This window comes from Rhinatrema bivittatum, chromosome 6, assembly GCF_901001135.1.
Source record: "Rhinatrema bivittatum chromosome 6, aRhiBiv1.1, whole genome shotgun sequence".
Taxonomy (NCBI): domain Eukaryota; kingdom Metazoa; phylum Chordata; class Amphibia; order Gymnophiona; family Rhinatrematidae; genus Rhinatrema; species Rhinatrema bivittatum.
The window spans coordinates 328,722,759-328,740,491 of record NC_042620.1 but is presented as its reverse complement, the minus strand read 5'-3'; the positions used below and the strand labels follow the sequence as shown (position 1 = coordinate 328,740,491).

Here is a 17,733-nt window from a genome sequence, read left to right as displayed (position 1 = left end):
AAAGACAGTAATATTTCTTACAGTTCAGCAATATTTGTTTTCTGTAGGCTCTTCTTCCCTCCTGGCCTTAAGCTAGTTTATCTACCTTTTCAGGGACCCTCCACCCTGGACTAGGATTCCCTGCTGTATTGGCCTTAAGGTGGACCAGCAAGCTCTCTGGATCTGGTGCTTTAAGATGTTCTGGGATTTTCTCCTGTCTACTCCTTCACAGTGACTCTTTACCCCAAGCTGGGGCACTGGTCCAGTAGTAGCCCACATAGGACAATGCTCCCTACTGAGGCACCACACCACCTACAAGCAGGCAGCACCCTACAAGCTCCAGTATTTGTAGGGTGCGCATTCTTTTTATATTTTAAATTACGTATTAGGTGTGCTTGTGTATTTTCTTCCCATCTAAATTATAATTGAATCCTTTAAATCTATGCAAGACTGAGAATTAAGACCCTATTTTCAAGAGAATTTTTTTACTCTTTGCCTATGGAAATATTCTTTAATAACCTGGCACCAGAGGTATTTGTATTCCATAGGGAATAGGGAATACCTATTGTGGTATAAGTGGTTTGGACAAGGGGACCTCCAGATGATATGAATGATTAGCGATTCCTTCTATCCATACATGAGACCTCATATTATGAGATGCACCTCATTAGCTCACTATTGTATATATTGCTTATGAATTTCACAGTTGGTGTTATCCTGCACAAAGCACCACTATGGAGGAAAGAAGAGGTTGTCAATGGCTGACTGATCCTGGTAGCGAGTGCATAATCAGACATGCTCTTATCAGCCACCGGAAAACATTGGCAGCCTAGTGGCTTTGGTATATATCATTGCTTTTGAATGAGTGCAGCCCGTGGGTGAGAAAACATGCAGAGAGAAATGAAAATCCACCCTTTGCTTTGTCAGATTGCTCTAAGCCTGAAGTCACGTTTCCAAGTGCTGGCAATGGAATACAGAGTTAGCTACAGACTTCCTGGGTAAACTGAGACTGTAATGTCTTCTCTACAAACAGTAAGGCCTGTTTTCCTTTAGTAGTTTCCACAGCTGTTTTGACATTTTCTCCATCCCTTCATGGCTTTCTAATGCATCCGGATCCCAAGGGTGGTTGGTGTAGTCTCCTCTGTGGCTATTCCGTTCGTTAACACTGATCTTGAATTATTATGTTGTGCATTGAACTTGTGTGAGGTGCCCTGTATTTGCATTTATACAAATAAGATTTTTAATTTCTGGCCAAAGTCCTGATTCTCGGTCACCATTTGTGCTCGTTGCTTTGTTAGGCTTAGACCTCTGTGGCTCTTCTGTTGGGAACAACTGATGCTGCCCACTGATTGTCGAAGGCTAGGTAATCACTGATCCTCCCTAATAACTGGAAAATAATATCCAGCACTCCATGACACAGACAGCAAGGAACTGATCAGGACACAGTTTTGGGTCACACTGGATTAATGAATAAAGCTTCCTCCATGGCCCAACGTTTTCCTTCTAGGTACAAAATAGAAGTAAAAGAACTAAATAAATGTTTGTGTGTAGATAGTGGGATGGGGCAATGGGAAAAGGTGGTGTAGGTAATAAAGATGTTTGGGGAAGAAACAAGAAAGAACATGATTCCTCCCCTAAGACGCAACTCTCTGACTCTTGCATGTATCTCCCTCATCCCTCACACCCCCCCAGAAGCACCTTGCCAGACCTCTGGTGTCTACTTCACCCCCAACTTACTCCCCAAGTTCAAGCATCCTGTAAGTTGCATAATCTCTCCCCTTAGTTCAATGTTACCCTCAAGATGTTATTTCCTCCCTCCATATGTTTGTTAAATTTCCAAGTTACTCTAATATCCAAGTTATTCTGTTTGTCCCCAATTTACTGTGTATTACCGTAACCCACTACAACGTTAATAATGCTTCTAAACTTCATTGTAAGAAATAGGATGCCTTGTCTTATTTTGTCTCTTGTTTACTGTGAACCGATGTGATATCTCCGATCGAATGTCGGTATAGAAAAACAAATAAATAAACAAACACAGAATATAACAGCAGATAAGGACCCTAAGGCCCAATTTATTTCCTTGTACAATACCATAAACTCTAGTTGATCTCTGCTTTTTCCTTTGCTTCTTTACAGCTAGGGATCCTGTGTCTATCCCATGCTTTTTTTGAATTGCATGACTGTTTTTTTGCCTCTACGACCTCCCATGCAGGCAAAATCAGTAACAGAATTCAAGAAAGCAAGGGACAGACACAGTAAGTAATGACTGGCGGGGGGTGGGAGGTAATGAAAGAGAGAGTCAAATAATTTTCAGGCTTCCACAAAGTATGGCAAAGTGAAATAACCGTCCCTCCCCTGATATCAAGTTGCAGAGAGGGAAGCTGAAAAGAAACGTGAAAATACTTTTTTATTGAAAAAGTAGTAAATGCTTGGAATATTCTTCTATCAATACCAGATAGTGACATATAAATCTGTTTTAACAACCTTTATTTATACAAAACTTTGTATAAAAAACATTTTACATCATCTTTCTTCTTTGGATACACACAAGAAACCTCTATTCAGGAAACACACATCACAAAAATTTCATTCATACGCTCATTCACACATATATAAAAAAAAATCCCACTTTGTAATGAGCAGGCTATGGGGAGTGGGTGTAGTATTCTGATTTAAATGGTTGAAAGACGTGATGCGATGGACACTGAAGGATTGTGAGCGTTCCTCGTTGTGTTTTATGGTAAGACGCTGAGGGATTGTGGACGTTTTTCGTTGGGTTTATGGTAAGTTTTTTCAACTTCTCTAACGCAGTTCTCAAAGAATTATTTTGGGTAGAGTTGAACATTAAAAAGTTCATATTTGTTTTAACTTTTTTAGGTAAAAAAAACTGTGTGAAAATGGAAACTCCTCAGGTGGACTTACTTGAGGAGTTTGAAATTGAGAATGGAGGTTTGTAATTTTGTATGTGCAATTATGGGATATTTGATGCATAAATATAGTTTAAATTATTTAAAAAGAAAATATTGTGTTAAATAAAGGTATCAAATGGTAATTTTGTTATTTAAATGTATTACTGTAGAAAGGATACACATGGGTGTAATTGAGAAAGCCGTTTAGAAGATCCGAGAACAGTAGTGGATTGGATTATGCTCCCCTGAAGAAGCTGACCAAGGCGAAACATTTCAAAGTGGGATTTTTTTTTTTATATATGTGTGAATGAGTCTATGAATGAAATTTTAGTGATGTGTCTTTCCTGAATAGGTTTCTTGTGTGTATCCGAAGAAATGATGTAAAATGTTTTGTATAAATGAAGGTTGTTAAAACAGATTTATATGTCAGTGTGTTGTATTGATTGATTAGCAGTGTGATATATTTATATAATTGCCAGTTTTTTTTATTTTACTGGAATACTCTTCTGGCAAAGGTGGTGGCAACCAAAACCATAACAGAATTTAAACCTGCCTGGGACAGACAGAGCACAGTGTAAGCGCAGGTAAGGGGGTAACAGGTTAAAAAAAAAAGGAAAGGGCTTGAGTGTTTGCTCATTCATATGGAACTTCAGGGGGCCAAATTGGGGAGAATACAAGCCAGTGGTCAGAGTGACAGCATGGCTGGTTCAGAACAAATGCATCAGGCTTCTAAGAAGGCTCAGCACGGCCACGGTTATAGCCTAGAGATGACCAGGTGTTTCTAACAACAGTCTCACTAGTTTTAGGATTGTCCCAAAGCTTGGTGGTAAGGCAGAAGAGGGGACCAAGAATGGGACTTGTAAAAAACAAAAAGGAATAGCCAAAGATAATGGAGGCCAACATTCTAAGGAATTTAACATGAATGAGGCAGATATTTATTGTATTTATTTTTTAAATTTCTTTACCGCCTCTCTGGATCAAAAAGAATGCCTAAAGCAATATACAGCAATAAAATAACTTATACATCATATACTAGCATAAAAAATAAAAATTAAACTAGTATAACAATCTCTAGTTTCAACCCCCTAACTTAATTCTAGCCTCATATCAACAGCCATCAACCACACAATCATGTTGGGAATATAAAAGTTTTAACCTTCTTGAAGAATGCAAGTAGGTTAGTTTGTGACTGAATCTCTTGTGGCAAACTATTCCATTGACAAATAGCCGTCATGGAAAAGCACCAGCTCTCCATTGTAGTGGCTTCCTATTCAGAAGGCAATGGTTAGAATATGGCAGAGTAAAAGATACTGGGGGGCGGGCGGGCGAGCTGGTGTTGGGTTAAGTATGGCAGTTTATACCTCCTCTATCCAGCATGATAGAGAACCAGAAAGAAGGGAAATTGGATGGGCCAGTTGGTTCGGTTCTGCCATATTATTACCTTATTACTTGCACTAATCAATGCATTGGACAAATTAATGCAAGCAAAATTTCTCCAGGAGAGATGCAATTGTGAAATGATCAGCTTTGTTAATGAGGCTGGAATTCTATGCGCTAGCAACATTCAGTGCTGACCTTCCTGGTTAGAGACAATGCTTTATTTTTAATTTCATAGAAATATTTTATTTTTTCTCCTTGTATTAGGCTTCCCCCTCTTGCCCACATTTATTCTTCAGTACAGCTCTAAAACAGAGGCAATAGTGTACATGATGGAGTGTTTCCCCTGTATAGACAGAATTTGAATGTCCCGCCACAGGGGATGATTTTTTTCGCTTTCTGTATTGTACTTACCTGCCACAGAAGTATGATATTGAAGATTAGCAAGGGAAACATTTTGCTACATCTGCACATGCATACTTCTGCTCTTAAAAGCCTCAGGGAAAGGAGAGGATGTGGTCATGGGTCCAGCACTGGCCCATTCCCTGCCAGCAGGATGATCTGCCAGCAGGTCAGATGAGCGCCCAGCATGTTAGAAAGAGAGGATGTGGTCATGGGTCCAGCACTGGCCCATTCCCTGCCAGCAGGATGATCTGCCAGCAGGTCAGATGAGCGCCCAGCATGTTAGAAAGAGAGGATGTGGTCATGGGTCCAGCACTGGCCCATTCCCTGCCAGCAGGATGATCTGCCAGCAGGTCAGATGAGCGCCCAGCATGTTAGAAAGAGAGGATGTGGTCACGGGTCCAGCACTGGCCCATTCCCTGCCAGCAGGATGATCTGCAAGCAGGTCAGATGAGCGCCCAGCATGTTAGAAAGAGAGGATGTGGTCACGGGTCCAGCACTGGCCCATTCCCTGCCAGCAGGATGATCTGCCAGCAGGTCAGATGAGCGCCCAGCATGTTAGAAAGATTTTTTTTTCCTGATGTCGTCAAACCCGAGGTCACTCCCTCTGCTGTTCCTCGTTCTCCTAACCTCTCGCTGCGGAGGGCAAATTCGCTTGCAGAGAAAAATCCTTCCGAGCTTCTTTGGCAAAAAAAAAAAAGGAAAGTGTAAAGCACGAGGACCTTTCCATAGAGATTGACCTCCGCCCTCTGACCTTCACTGAGGTCACCAAACTGTGGACTAAACAACAACAAAAAAAAGCGTTAAAAACCCAGATGTAAAAAAACATAGAAATGTGTTTGTTTCGCTCCACCCTCATCAAAACAAAAAAATAATAAAATATAAACAATTAAAAAAAAAAAAAGAGGCGAGCGGAACTCTCGTGGCACCTAAACCCCCGGCCACAGGCCCTGCCCGGCTCCGGACCCCCGCCGGCCTCGCTTACGCCTCAAACGCACCCCTGGCGGGACCCAAACGGCGCCCCGGCCCCCCGCCGGGACCCAGGCGGCTCCCCGGCCTTCAAATAGGGCCCGGGCGGTACCCGGGCCCCCCGGCAGGGTCCAGGCCGAGATCCGGCCCACGGTGCTCGGGTGCCCCGGCGGGGCTCTGGCGCCTCCCCGGGCCCCCGCTAGGTCCCAGGCCGAGCTCGGGCGCCCCGACGGGGCCCAGGCGGCTCCCCGGGCCCTCGGCGCGGCTCCGGCGGCCTTCCGGCCCCCGGGCGGCTTCTTCCAGCCCAGGCTCCGGGCGCCTGCCTAGGCCGCAGCAGGCGGAGAGCCCGTGACGCGGCCGGGGAGGAGGAGGAGGAGGGCGGGGAGCGGTGACGGCACATCCTCCGGCGCCGGCTCCCGCTGCATGGCCGCCATGCCCTGCCAGAATCAGCCCAGCGCCCCGGACCAGGCCGCCGCCGCCGCCGGCCCGCCCAGGCAGCTCCGCTTCTGCGAGCCCGGCGCCCAGGACAGCCGCGGCCCGGAGGAGGCGGCGGCGCTGCAGCAGCAGGTGGGAGCCCGGCTCCGGCTCCTGCCCATGAACGACCAGATCCGGGAGCTGCAGACCATCATCCGCGACAGGTGGGAGACGGGGGATCGGGGCAGGACTGGGGGGAGCCTTAAACGGGGGGTCGGGGTCTGTCGGGTGTTCCTAAAACTCAGGGGCCACTCTCTCTCTCTCTCTCATACACACAGGGTGCCGGGCTACACGCACCATCCACCCGCCCTTTATAGCTCAAGAGAGTTGTTAGGGCTGCAGGGAGGTTGCATTGGGGTAGGGACTGAGAGTACCTTGGTCCCTTGCAGGGTGGGATCTCCCTACCTGAAATCTGGGTTGAGGGTGGGCTAGCAGTTTTGCACTTAGGGCAGTACTCGATAAGGGTTTCCTTTAGGCTTTAGCCCCGGGGGCGGGCACACAGAGAGAGTATGGATGGATGGATTGGAGAGAGAGGAGGGTTATATTATGTGTGCAGGGGGTGGGAAGAAGGTCACAGGAACGTATGTATCAGGAGTGTGGTTATGTTCATCCGTGTTGTAGGAACAGTGTGTATGCCAAAAACTTCTAGTTTGAGCACAGTCCGGCTAGCAAAGTTAGCCAGATAACCTTATCTGGCTAACTTTGGAGTTTATTTTATTTATTTAGGGTTTTTATATACCGGCATTCGAGAACGCAGTCCCATCATGCTGGTTCACATTAAAACAAGAGTTATAGTCAATAGTTAAATCGCACTATTGAATATAGCCCACTATCTTAAAGTTAGCCATCTGACTATAGCTGCCTAACTTTAGGACAGATCTTTGGCCAATTAGACCTAGCCGGCTAAGTCAGCCAGCTAACTCTGAATATTGGAGTTAGCTGGTTAACGCAACTCCTCAGAGTTATGCCCTCAGAGTGCTCCTAACTTAGGGGGTCATTTTCTATCGACTTTTCACGTGCGATAGCTAGATAGAGGCGGAGTCGGGGCAGATGCCGCGGAAACTTCGCTGGCGGCAATAAGGTAAGACCCGTTATCGCCGCCAGTAGCGTGCCCCAATGTCGCCACCTTTCACGGTGGCGCTATTGGGTGCGAAAGCCGGCAGCGATAACACCGCAGTGGTGCGATCACTGCCGGCTTTCGCAGGCCCACCCCCCAAACTTTGCCGCACTTAAAAGAAGTGCTGTGTTTATTGGTTCTGTCTGAGGTAGGCCGTGGCCAGGACAAAAAAGATGTGTGGAGTGGGATGAACACACAATAATATCATTGCTTTCTTATGTCTAAATGTTACATTGACCCATTTTGTAGGGAAATGGTATCATGGGGGAGAGTGGAAAATTCTTTTAGGCAGGATACCATTCTGGTACAGCTTAATTTTGTTGTTGAAAGCTAATATGGTAGGGCTAAATATTTAAAGTTATAGTTTATAGCTTATTATTCTTTATATACCGACATATCGGGGTTCCATCATTATCAGTTTACAATAAATAAACATAAGAAGCAGTAACGGCACATTAAAATGACTACACATTAAGAATAATATAAATCACCACAATAAAATAACAATAAATAAGTACTAAAATTCAATGCTAAAAATGCAATAAAGGGGAAATCCAGTTTCAGATTCCAGCCTATTGCAAGAGCCCTCCTGAAAGAGCAACATGTTTTATAGAGCCAGGCCTTTGAGAGAGGATGCTCTGCCAGCAACACTGGAGTAGTAACAGTGGTGGAGAAATTGAGACATTGTTGGCTTGTAGCTCTGAAACTTACCATTCAGCACCCCCCAAAGTGTGTGTGTGTGGGGCAATCTCGTAGCAATTCAGCCTTTTTGAATTTTAAGGATGCTGCATCCCTTTGCAGAGATTTCTTATAAACATAGAACAGTGATATTACAGACCAGCATTAAGGGGTGATGTGCTGCTGAAATCCTGCTACACCTTCCCCTTTGGAGTTTCTGTCTAAAGTGAAGAAAGTAGTGTTGTTGGCATTAGGCCATGTAGATACTTAGATAAATAAAGGTCAGCAAGCAAGATATAGATGAGAGCCTTTTTACTGGACCATTGTAATACATCCGTGAATAGCTTTAGGGACGAACGCAGTTCTTGAGTAAGCTTGCATCTTAGTAGGTTGGATGTCCTTTGGCTATTTTTAGATTGGTCCACTAAAAGTTCTTGCAGCCTTCAAAGATGTCAGTGGACAAACACAGCCAACTACATTACTGATTAGTGACAAAGATTTGATCAGCAAAAGGGTACACTACCTCCTTAAGGATGAAGCTGGGGTCCTCTGCCATTCGGTTACTCGGTGTTACTTTAGCAGTGAGATGAGGCTCACAGCGTCACATTCAAATGTTCTTGAATGGGTTATGAAATAAGAGAAAGCATCCCTGGTTAGTTGCGAATGAGGACTCATGGTACTTACTGGCTTCGATTGAGCAGGAAGTACAAAGCAGCAGGAGAAAATTTGTGGGTCAAGAAGAAAAAGTAAATCCTTAATTGTAAACGTAAAATATGAGTATCCTTTGTGTCCTGTCTTTCAAAATCCGGTGATGGGAAAAGAGTCGCACAGAGGGCCCTGAATAGCCTGATGGGGATCCCAGGCTTGCATGACACTGCTGGTCACAACAGGTACTGTGTAAACGTGCAGCTGGTAAACAGGGCCAGTGCAAGGGTAGCAGGAGCCTTGCACGTGCCACACCCTTCATCCCAACTTACCTACTGGCAATGACTCTAGAACCCCACCATCCGGTCACATCAGAAGCCATAAAAGCCAATCTTCTTTCCCCGTCTGCCTCTGGAGCCTAAGCAGGCCCAGCAGAAGCCAGACTCACTGCTGCCCACCATGCTACCTTCTTTGTGGAGTCCTCATGAGGGTTTTTTTCAAACTTTGTGGCAGGTGCCTCCAGCTGCTGATCTCATGATGCACAAGAAGTGCTGGCCATGCGTTTTGCAGACGCTCATCTGCTGGCACAGGGAAGGCAAAGTGGTGTGGAGCCGCGGCTAGGCTGCTGTCACTTCGACTCCTCTTCATCTTTGGCAGGTGGAGCCTAGAGAACCCTACCAGCCCCATTGCTGGTGCTGCTGCTCAGATTCAATGAGTGAATCTGGGGGAACCCTGCCAGCCTTGCTACTCTGATGGGGATATTCCCCCCTCATCTTCAGCTGGCAAGGTATGGGGGAGCCCTGTCAGCCCATGCTGTTCTGATGCCAGGGCTTCTCCTCAGCTTGGCTGGTGGGGCCTCAGAGCCCCGCCAGCTGCTGTTCCAATCAGCTTCAGCTTCCTCAGAGCAGCGTTTTTGCCACCTCTATATTTTGCCACTGTAGGTAACCACCTAGTTCATCTAATAGTAACACCAGCCCTGTTGGCAAATAGCTATAGGCTGTTTCAGTGGCAGTGCTAGGCATTGCCATGCAGAAGGTCTCTGGTTCGATTACTGTGGGGCAGAAAGACAGATTTAGGACTCATGGTTGCAGGGTTGTGGAAGGAGCTCTGGTGCATGGTCCCCAGCCCAGGTCTGTTGCTGCAATGACCGGACTAGCAGCACTTGAGATGGGGGGAGGGTTATGAAATAAGAGAAAACATCCATGGTTACTTGTAATTGAAGACCTGTGGTATTGGATTCACGTCCTGGCTTCGATTGAGCAGGAAGTACAAAGCAGCAGGAGGACATTTCTGAGTCAAGAAGAAAAAGTAAATCCTTAGTTGTACGCATTTGCACAACTCCTGTACACAGAAAGTATAATCTACAGTTGCCAAAAGCCTCCTTTGATTTTGAATAGCTTTGAAAAGCACACTTTTATAATTAACGTGCATTGCAGAAACCTCTTCAGCAGCCTAGAAATGAAGGTCTTGAACTAGCACATAAATGCCCTCAAGGCTTGGAAGTGCCCATCATGTCTGGTTTTTAGCTACTTTCTGATATTAGCTAGAACTCGAATGCGCCTGCTTGCAGTGACAGAGTCTGCAAGCAGTATACAAAGGGGGGTCGGTGCCAGCTTGAGACCAGAACATCTAAGGCACCCTCCCCACAGAGGTCATGCCAACCTATTTAAAGCAGAATTCCACTTTGCAAGATATGGCCTTAAAGAAAATATGAGTAGTTGAAATACCGATTATACACATTCTACTTGGTAAAATAAATGCAGGATTTCATTTCCTAGCCCAGAATTAGAGAAAGGTAAGTGTTTGAAACCTGTTATCTGACCCTCTCTTACTCCCACTCCGTGAGTGACCTTCAGCAAGTCACATAACCTCCCTGATTGCAGACTGACATTGGAAACCAGCTGGGTCAGGAAGCTTGCAAGTTGCAACCCGTTGCTTCATCTTGTGGACATGCTGTCTGCATTGACATTGATTAAGCAATAATACTGTTATTAAAAGTCATTGACAAAAAAATTGCTTTCACCTCCTGTTTGAACTCTCACAGTCATCAGATTTCAACTTCTCTCGGGATGTGTGATGTTGTGCAAAACAAAGCTGGAAGGTCTTGTTTTCTTCCTTAAATATCCGAGGGACACCTAAAGCTACAGTGGGATGATTAGTTAAGCTTATTTGGCTTAATATATCACCTTTTTCTATGAATCAAGGTGATATATTAAGCCAAATAGCTTTGCTCCTATCACCTCTACCGGGAGAGCGGATATGATTGAATTTAAAATATAACTAGTATTGTCCTGTTAATAAAATTTGTCATTAAAGAATTTAAGGTAATTAAAATGGACAGCAAAGAACATGATTGAATTGCAATGTGAGTGCCAGTGTCCAAGACGTACTATTATGGAAGTGGCTGAGTCACGCACATGCACAGTGTGGCCTGACTCTCTCTCTTTAGAGATTGAGGTAGAGCCTCAGGCACGTCCCAGGGCCAGCACCATTCCTGTGTCCTGTTCTCCTGCTGCTCTGGATGCCTTGTTTGTGACAGAGCTTGGCCAGCATCCAAATCCTTGTCTCCCATGTGGCAACATGTGCTATCGCCATCTGCCAAGCCTCCAGCTGGCTGCCTATCCTTAGTGCCAAGGGATGACTGGAGATGCAAGTTGTCTTACAAACAGCTACAGATTGCCACAGGTACGTTACACCAAAAGCAAGACCTGAAGTTTTGGTCTCGTACATTTGAAGGATAAAGGCTTCCATACTCGGATGCAGGATTTATTTTTTAGTGGCTCCTGGCAGACCTACAGGAAGGGCACAGGGTGTAGACTAAATGAGAGCCACCAGGAGAATCCAAAGGGAAGCGGCTGCTTCTAAAGCACTTTTATGCCAGCAGTATTAACAGAATCTGTGCTTTTGATATGTGTTTTGAAATGTTAATCTGCCATGTAAAAGCAGTAATAATACCATTACTGGTACGTGCTCTGCTTGCTGTGCTTCCTGTTAGATTCGTTTGGATTTTACCAGTTCCTGCAGGCTTCCAGTGCATGTGAAGAGAGCCTCTTCTAAAATTTGATTCCCTGACTGGGAACTTCCTTTTCTGGCTTTGGACTTATATTCTTCTTCTGTTTCAGTGTTTGCCTGCGGTTGCTGCACAGTTGGTCATTTCTGATCAGTTGAACCAGCTCGTATTTTCCAAAAGAGGCATGGCAGGACTTGCAGAGGTTGGTGCAGGTTACGCTCCAGCTGCAGCCAGTTTTCTCCCGGTGCTGGGTGGCTGCTGCTTTTCCCGTTCCTCCGCCGCTGATGAGGCGGCAGCAGGCAGAAGCAGTAAGAGGATGTGCCGGCGGCGGCGGTGGTGACGGGCACCGCCTGAAAACTGCCAAATTCCGTTTCTTCTTGTGTAGCACCCAGCTGCACACTAATAATGCAATAAAAGGGCATTTTGTTGGCATGAGGTCCCCTACCCTGAGTGCATACCACTCAAAGTAGCATTTATTTTATTTCTTTAAGATCTTTTTTTATTCTACCTATCCAACAGCCCTAAACGGGGAACAAATAAACATACAACTAGTCACAACCAATAAAATCAAATACAAACTAAATGCAATAACATACAAAATGCCATAGACAACTTAAATGTTGCCGAATCTGCTGCTATTCCAATAATTATCTCAGGTGACTCAGCCCTCAAATGTCTGCTTAAATAGGACGCCTCTAACCTTTATCCGTGCATATCCTTGCATGTAGGGAAAAATAACCCTTGCTGTAGTTACACAATGTTAGGTTCTGTGTTAGGAGCTACCACCCAGGAAAAAAGATCTAGGTGTCATAGTGGATAATACTTTGAAATCGTCAGCTCAGTGTGCTGCAGCAGTCATAAAAGCAAACAATGTTAGGAATTATTAGGAAGGGAATGGTGAATAAAACGGAAAATGTCATAATGCCGCTGTATCGCTCCATGGTGAGACCACACCTTGAATACTGTGTACAATTCTGGTCACCGCATCTCAAAAAAGATATAGTTGCATTGGAGAAGGTACAGAGAAGGGCGACCAAAATGATAAAGGGGATGGAACAGCTCCCCTATGAGGAAATAAAGAGGTTAGGACTGTTCAGCTTGGAGAAGAGATGGCTGAGGGGGGATATGATAGAGATGTTTAGAATCATGAGAGGTCTAGAACGAGTAGATGTGAATCGGTTATTTACTCTTTCAGATAATAGAAGGACTAGGGGGCACTCCATGAAGTTAGCAATTAGCTCATTTAAAACTAATCGGAGAAAGTTCTGTTTCACTCAACGCACAATTAAACTCTGGAATTTGTTGCCAGAGGATGTGGTTAGTGCAGTTAGTGTAGCTGGGTTTAAAAAAGTTTTGGATAAGTTCTTGGAGGAGAAGTCTATTATCTGATATTAATCAAGTTGACTTAGAAAATAGCCCCTGCTATTACTAGCATCAGTAGAATGGGATAGACTTAGTTTTTGGGTACTTGCCAGGTTCTTGTAGTCTGGATTGGCTACTGTTGGAAATAGGATGCTGGGCTTGATGGACCCTTGGCATGTTTTTATGGCCCTTGAGAGGGCTCGCTTGCTGAAGCGTAGATATTCTGCTGCGGTGCTTGCCAACTTGCTATGAGCAAGAAAGTTCTCCACTTCCTTAGCCTATGTGCGGGTTTGAGGCTTGGTGTGATGATTAGGGGATGCTTCCTCGTTCAGTTAAGATCCCGCTCATTTTGGAATTTTTGCAGGATGGATTGAATAAAGGGTTGACCCTTAATTCCTTGAAGGTACAGGTAGCGGCTCTTGCCTGTTTCAGGGTCAGGTGAATGGTGGACCCTTGTCGGCTTTTCCAGATGTGGCCCGTTTCTTGAAGGGAGTGAAACATCTTCGTCCTCCCTTGTGGTTACCAGTGCCCTTGTGGAGTCTTAATATGATTTTGGATTTCTTAGCAGGCCATACATTTCGACCATTGTGTAACCTTTCCTTGCAGTTGCTAAAATTGAAAACTGTGTTTCTTGTGGCAATTTGTTCTGCGCGCAGAATATCCGAGCTTCAAGCCTTGTCTTGCCAGAAGCCGTTCCTTCAAGTGACTCCAGGGGCGATACAGCTGTGTACTGTTCCTTCCTTTTTTTGCCGAAAGTGGTCTCAGATTTTCACTTGAACCAGTCCATTTCTCTGTTGTCCCTGGATAGGGAAAGAGATGAAGAGGAATATTGCTTGTTGCGACCCTTGGATATCAAGAGACATGATTGTGAGGTATCTGGAGGTTTCTAAACCTTTCTGGAAGATGGATCACCAGTTTGTCCTCCACGGCTTCGCGGGCTACGATAGCTCACTGGATTAAGGAGGTAGTCATGGCCGTGTATGTAGATGCTGAGCAGCCGTTGTCTAGTCAGGTTAGGACTCATTCCACTAGGGCTCAGGCAATGTCATGGCCAGAAGTTAGATTGTGGTCTTCCATCGACATTTGCTGAGTTATGATGTGGGCCTCCTTACATACCTTTTCCAAGCATTATTGTTTGGATGTGCAGGCCTGGGAGGATGCAGCCTTTGCACATGTGGTTTTGATAGGACGGTGGGCAGCCTCCCGCCCTATTCAGGATTAGCTTGGGTACATTCCTCTGGTTCTGAATTCATCTGTCTGGACGCTAAGAAATGAGAAATTACTACTTAACTGATAAATTCCCTTTTCTTTAGGACAGACAGATGAATTCAGCTTCTTGCCCTTGGCTGCCAAATGATTGTGCATGGCTGCGTGTTCCAGGTGTTACTGGTAAGAGTTAATCCAGTCCCTGGACTAGTGTTGATACATTCTTTGTCTGAGCTCAGTGTTTCCTGTTGGCTGAGTACTGGAATGGTTATCTGTTAGTAATCAAGTTTTTGCTAGTCTGTCCGCAGTTGGCTTTTGCAGAGCATACTGGCAGGCTGATGTCAGTGCAGGAGTGTATATACTGTGACATTAGTTTACTCTGTCTCCATCTGCTGGTAGAGGTGCATAACCCACTGGTCCTGAAGTCATCTGTCTGGTCTAAAGAAATTATCAGGTAAGTAGTAATTTCTCAATAATGTGCCAAATACTAAGAAACGGGTCACATCACCCCGATTTTAACATCCATTCATTGGCTACCTATAAAATTTTGAACTGAGTACAAACCTTTATGCATTTTACATAAAATCATCCATGAGGATCAGACTGATTGGTTAGACGCAGCTATCAGACTTCACACCCCTCAGTGTAACTTCCGATCAGCTAATAAAGGTTTACTGAGTATCCCCTCGGTCCGATCTGCACATCTCTGCCAAGTAAGAGATCGTGCGATGTCATTAGCAGGCCCAAAGATATGGAATTCTCTCCCAGCTGAAATACAGTTACAATCACATTTAAACATTTTCAGAAAGGAACTTGAGACCTGGTTATTCACGAAGGCATAGCAGGATCCCACATAACACATTAGGCACTTTATCATGCTTGCCTTATTCTATTTTTATCCTTTTACGATGTGTTTTAATGATTTTAATTCTTTTATTACTGTTTTGGCTTTATTATTTATTATTACTAACTGCTGCTAATAACAACTTTACTCTTTTTACTATTGTCTTCATCTACTTTTATTATTATGCATTGTGGTGCTGCAGACTGTGCTGTCTGCAACACTCGTAACATCAAAGGCAGGAGGCCCAAAAATGCCGTATTGCAGTAATCAGACCACTGAACACCGACACGTATCAGTGTACGAACACCTTCCAAGTCCAGCAGTGGTTTCAGTCTGTGTAATTTGTACAATATATTTGGTGCTACTTTAACAACATGCGGCTGCAGAGAAAGACAGGAAACCCCAGGGGTTCCAAAACCACAAAGGACCCGTGGGCTTCCGGTGGATTAAGTCCCGGGGGAATTCCGCACTACTGCGAAGCGCAGAATTTGTAAAGAATTCCCCTCCCGTGCAGCCGTGAGTGGAGCACGTCCCGCTCGCGGCGAAGATGACGGCTCCAGTGAGTGTGTGGGTGAGGGGGGTGCCATCTCATCCCTCGCCTCAGGCAGTAGATTGCCTTGAGCCGCCCCTGGTGGTAACGACCATAACCCCCAAATTTCTAACCTGCATGGTGACAGGAAGGCACTAACCCTAATATTCAGTAGATGGCTTGTATCATCCAAAGGGAATCCAGTCCCCAGGAGCATTTCCGTTTTGCTAATGTTCCTGGACAGTCTGTTTACTTGCAGCCACTGTCTCATTTTATTAATGACATATATTATTCTAACTATTGGTGGCCGGATGGGAAATGTGAACTGAATATCATCTGCATAGAGTTTACAGTCAAGGTCCAAATTGGGCAGCAACTGACGTGTTGGCCTTAAATCTATATTGAACAGTGTGGCTGACTGAGCTGAGGCCTGGGGAACTCTGGTTTTCAAAGAGCGCCATATGGAAATGCTGCCCCTCAAGGTGATTTGCAGAATAGATAAACCCTGTAACCCCAGTTCAGATAGTCTTAGTAACAGAATGTCACGATGTTATGGCATCAAAAGCCGCTGAAATGGTTATCATATTTATTTCAAACCTGTGCAGACATCAGTCCCGTTACAGCCGTTGCTTATTTCTTTCTTTCTAGGACAACCAGCAGAGGGGACTTTGTGTTTTCGGCTGACCGCTTGGTAGGTGGAGAGCTTGTTGGGGTTGCTTCTTTGTACCTCAGCTGGGTGTGGAGCTGGAGATAAAGGACCCTCAGGCGGCCTGCACAGTAGGTTGAGGGTACTGAGTTCAGGAGAGCACTTGTGGTCTATCCAGTGATATGAGGAGAGGCAGATGGTGTCCCCCCCCCCCCCCTCACACTCCTGTGATGCCGTCATGTAATAGTCATAAGCATAGGGGAAGGTGGGTTCATTATTTACTCTTTCAGTGTACAGCATTATAGGAACACAGAGAGCAATGGTTCTGAAACGTCTCCCCTGGCGGGATGTCATCGCATCAGAGCTCCCCAACTTACTTTAGTTCATTCATTGTGGTGACAGCCCTGAGCTGTGGCCCTGCAAGCATGGACTCTGAACCCATCCACTGAGTGAGGCCGTGGCATCGTGTCTAGGGCACTCTTTCCCCCGAGGGGAGCTGCAAACACTGTCCCCGCGGCATCCCCAGCCCCGGCCAGGAATCAAACCCATCTCCCTCCTTCCTGCATGACTAGGGCGCCTCTTTGCTTAGCTGCAGGTTTTCTAGTTTGAAAGGAAGTGACGGGAAAGCCAGAGTTCATCACTGCAGAAATTAAGTTGAGTAGACTGGATGGGCCTAATAGATATTCATTTGTACAGAAATTTCCAGGACGGACAAGGCTTAGGGTAAGAAGTGATATCCTAGAAGCGATCAGGCTTCTGTGGCTGGCAGCTAGGATATATCCTCAGCAGTGCGGGCAGACGGGATGGGCTGCTTGTTTCTTTTTCTGCCATCATCTGCTGTGTTACTATAAGAGGGAGGCCAGGTGAGCATATTCTCCAGGTAAATGGAGTTTGGGTGCCTTAAGAGCTGATGGGCTTCACCTCCACTGCCAGCTCATGCACAGAATGCCAGTTATGAGTGTTGTGGCTAACGCTGTTTGTGGCTTTATACCGTGTTTTGTACTGGTGAGCGGAATATTGGACGGCGCTTAGAAATGACTGATGAGAGCCTCTGGAGTATAATATCCAGCGCAGGAGAGTTGTAGCTACAGCGCTGAGAGTCTCGGACACCCCCCCTAGGATGGGCTGTATTTTAGCACAGTTTATACTCAAAACAGGATTAGATCATAATCTAAACAAGGTACATAGTACAAATAATTCAGACAAAAAGGGAAATATTTGGATTTATTCAACGGTAGGTATCCGTGCGTGAAAAAGTAACTGGTGGCACCTCCTTGAGCAGCAATAATTTCAGCTTTCCTGTAAATATTGATCAGTCCCATTTTACCCCATGCTTCCATACAGAACTGTTTAATCTGTGACATTACACAACTTACTTCAGATCTCGCCACAGAATTTCAGTAGGGCTTAGGTCAGGACACAAACTCTCTTCTTTAGCCCTTCTGTAGTATATTTACCTGAGAGTTTAAGGGTCTTGTCTTGCTGGTAGCCGCTCTTTGGCTCAGCTTGCAGCTCTCAGACACGTGGCCTGGCATTCTTCTTCTTTAGAAAGCAGAATTCAGGGTTCCAGCCAGAAGGCAAGC

General features: G+C 45.3%; 1 protein-coding gene across 2 annotated transcripts in view; it reads left to right on the top strand.

Moving 5' to 3' along the window:
- UPRT (uracil phosphoribosyltransferase homolog) overlaps positions 1-17,733 on the top strand; it is a 59,591-nt gene that overhangs the window by 20,627 nt on the left and 21,231 nt on the right. The window contains exons 1-2 of one of the 2 annotated variants that reach the window (XM_029607659.1): positions 5,593-6,277; positions 16,153-16,195. In XM_029607659.1, coding sequence (XP_029463519.1) covers positions 6,063-6,277; positions 16,153-16,195 — 258 coding nt within the window. In that variant the 5' untranslated portion in view covers positions 5,593-6,062. Of the gene's footprint in view, positions 1-5,592; positions 6,278-16,152; positions 16,196-17,733 lie in introns of those variants that run through there. The other variant, XM_029607660.1, reaches the window with a different exon arrangement.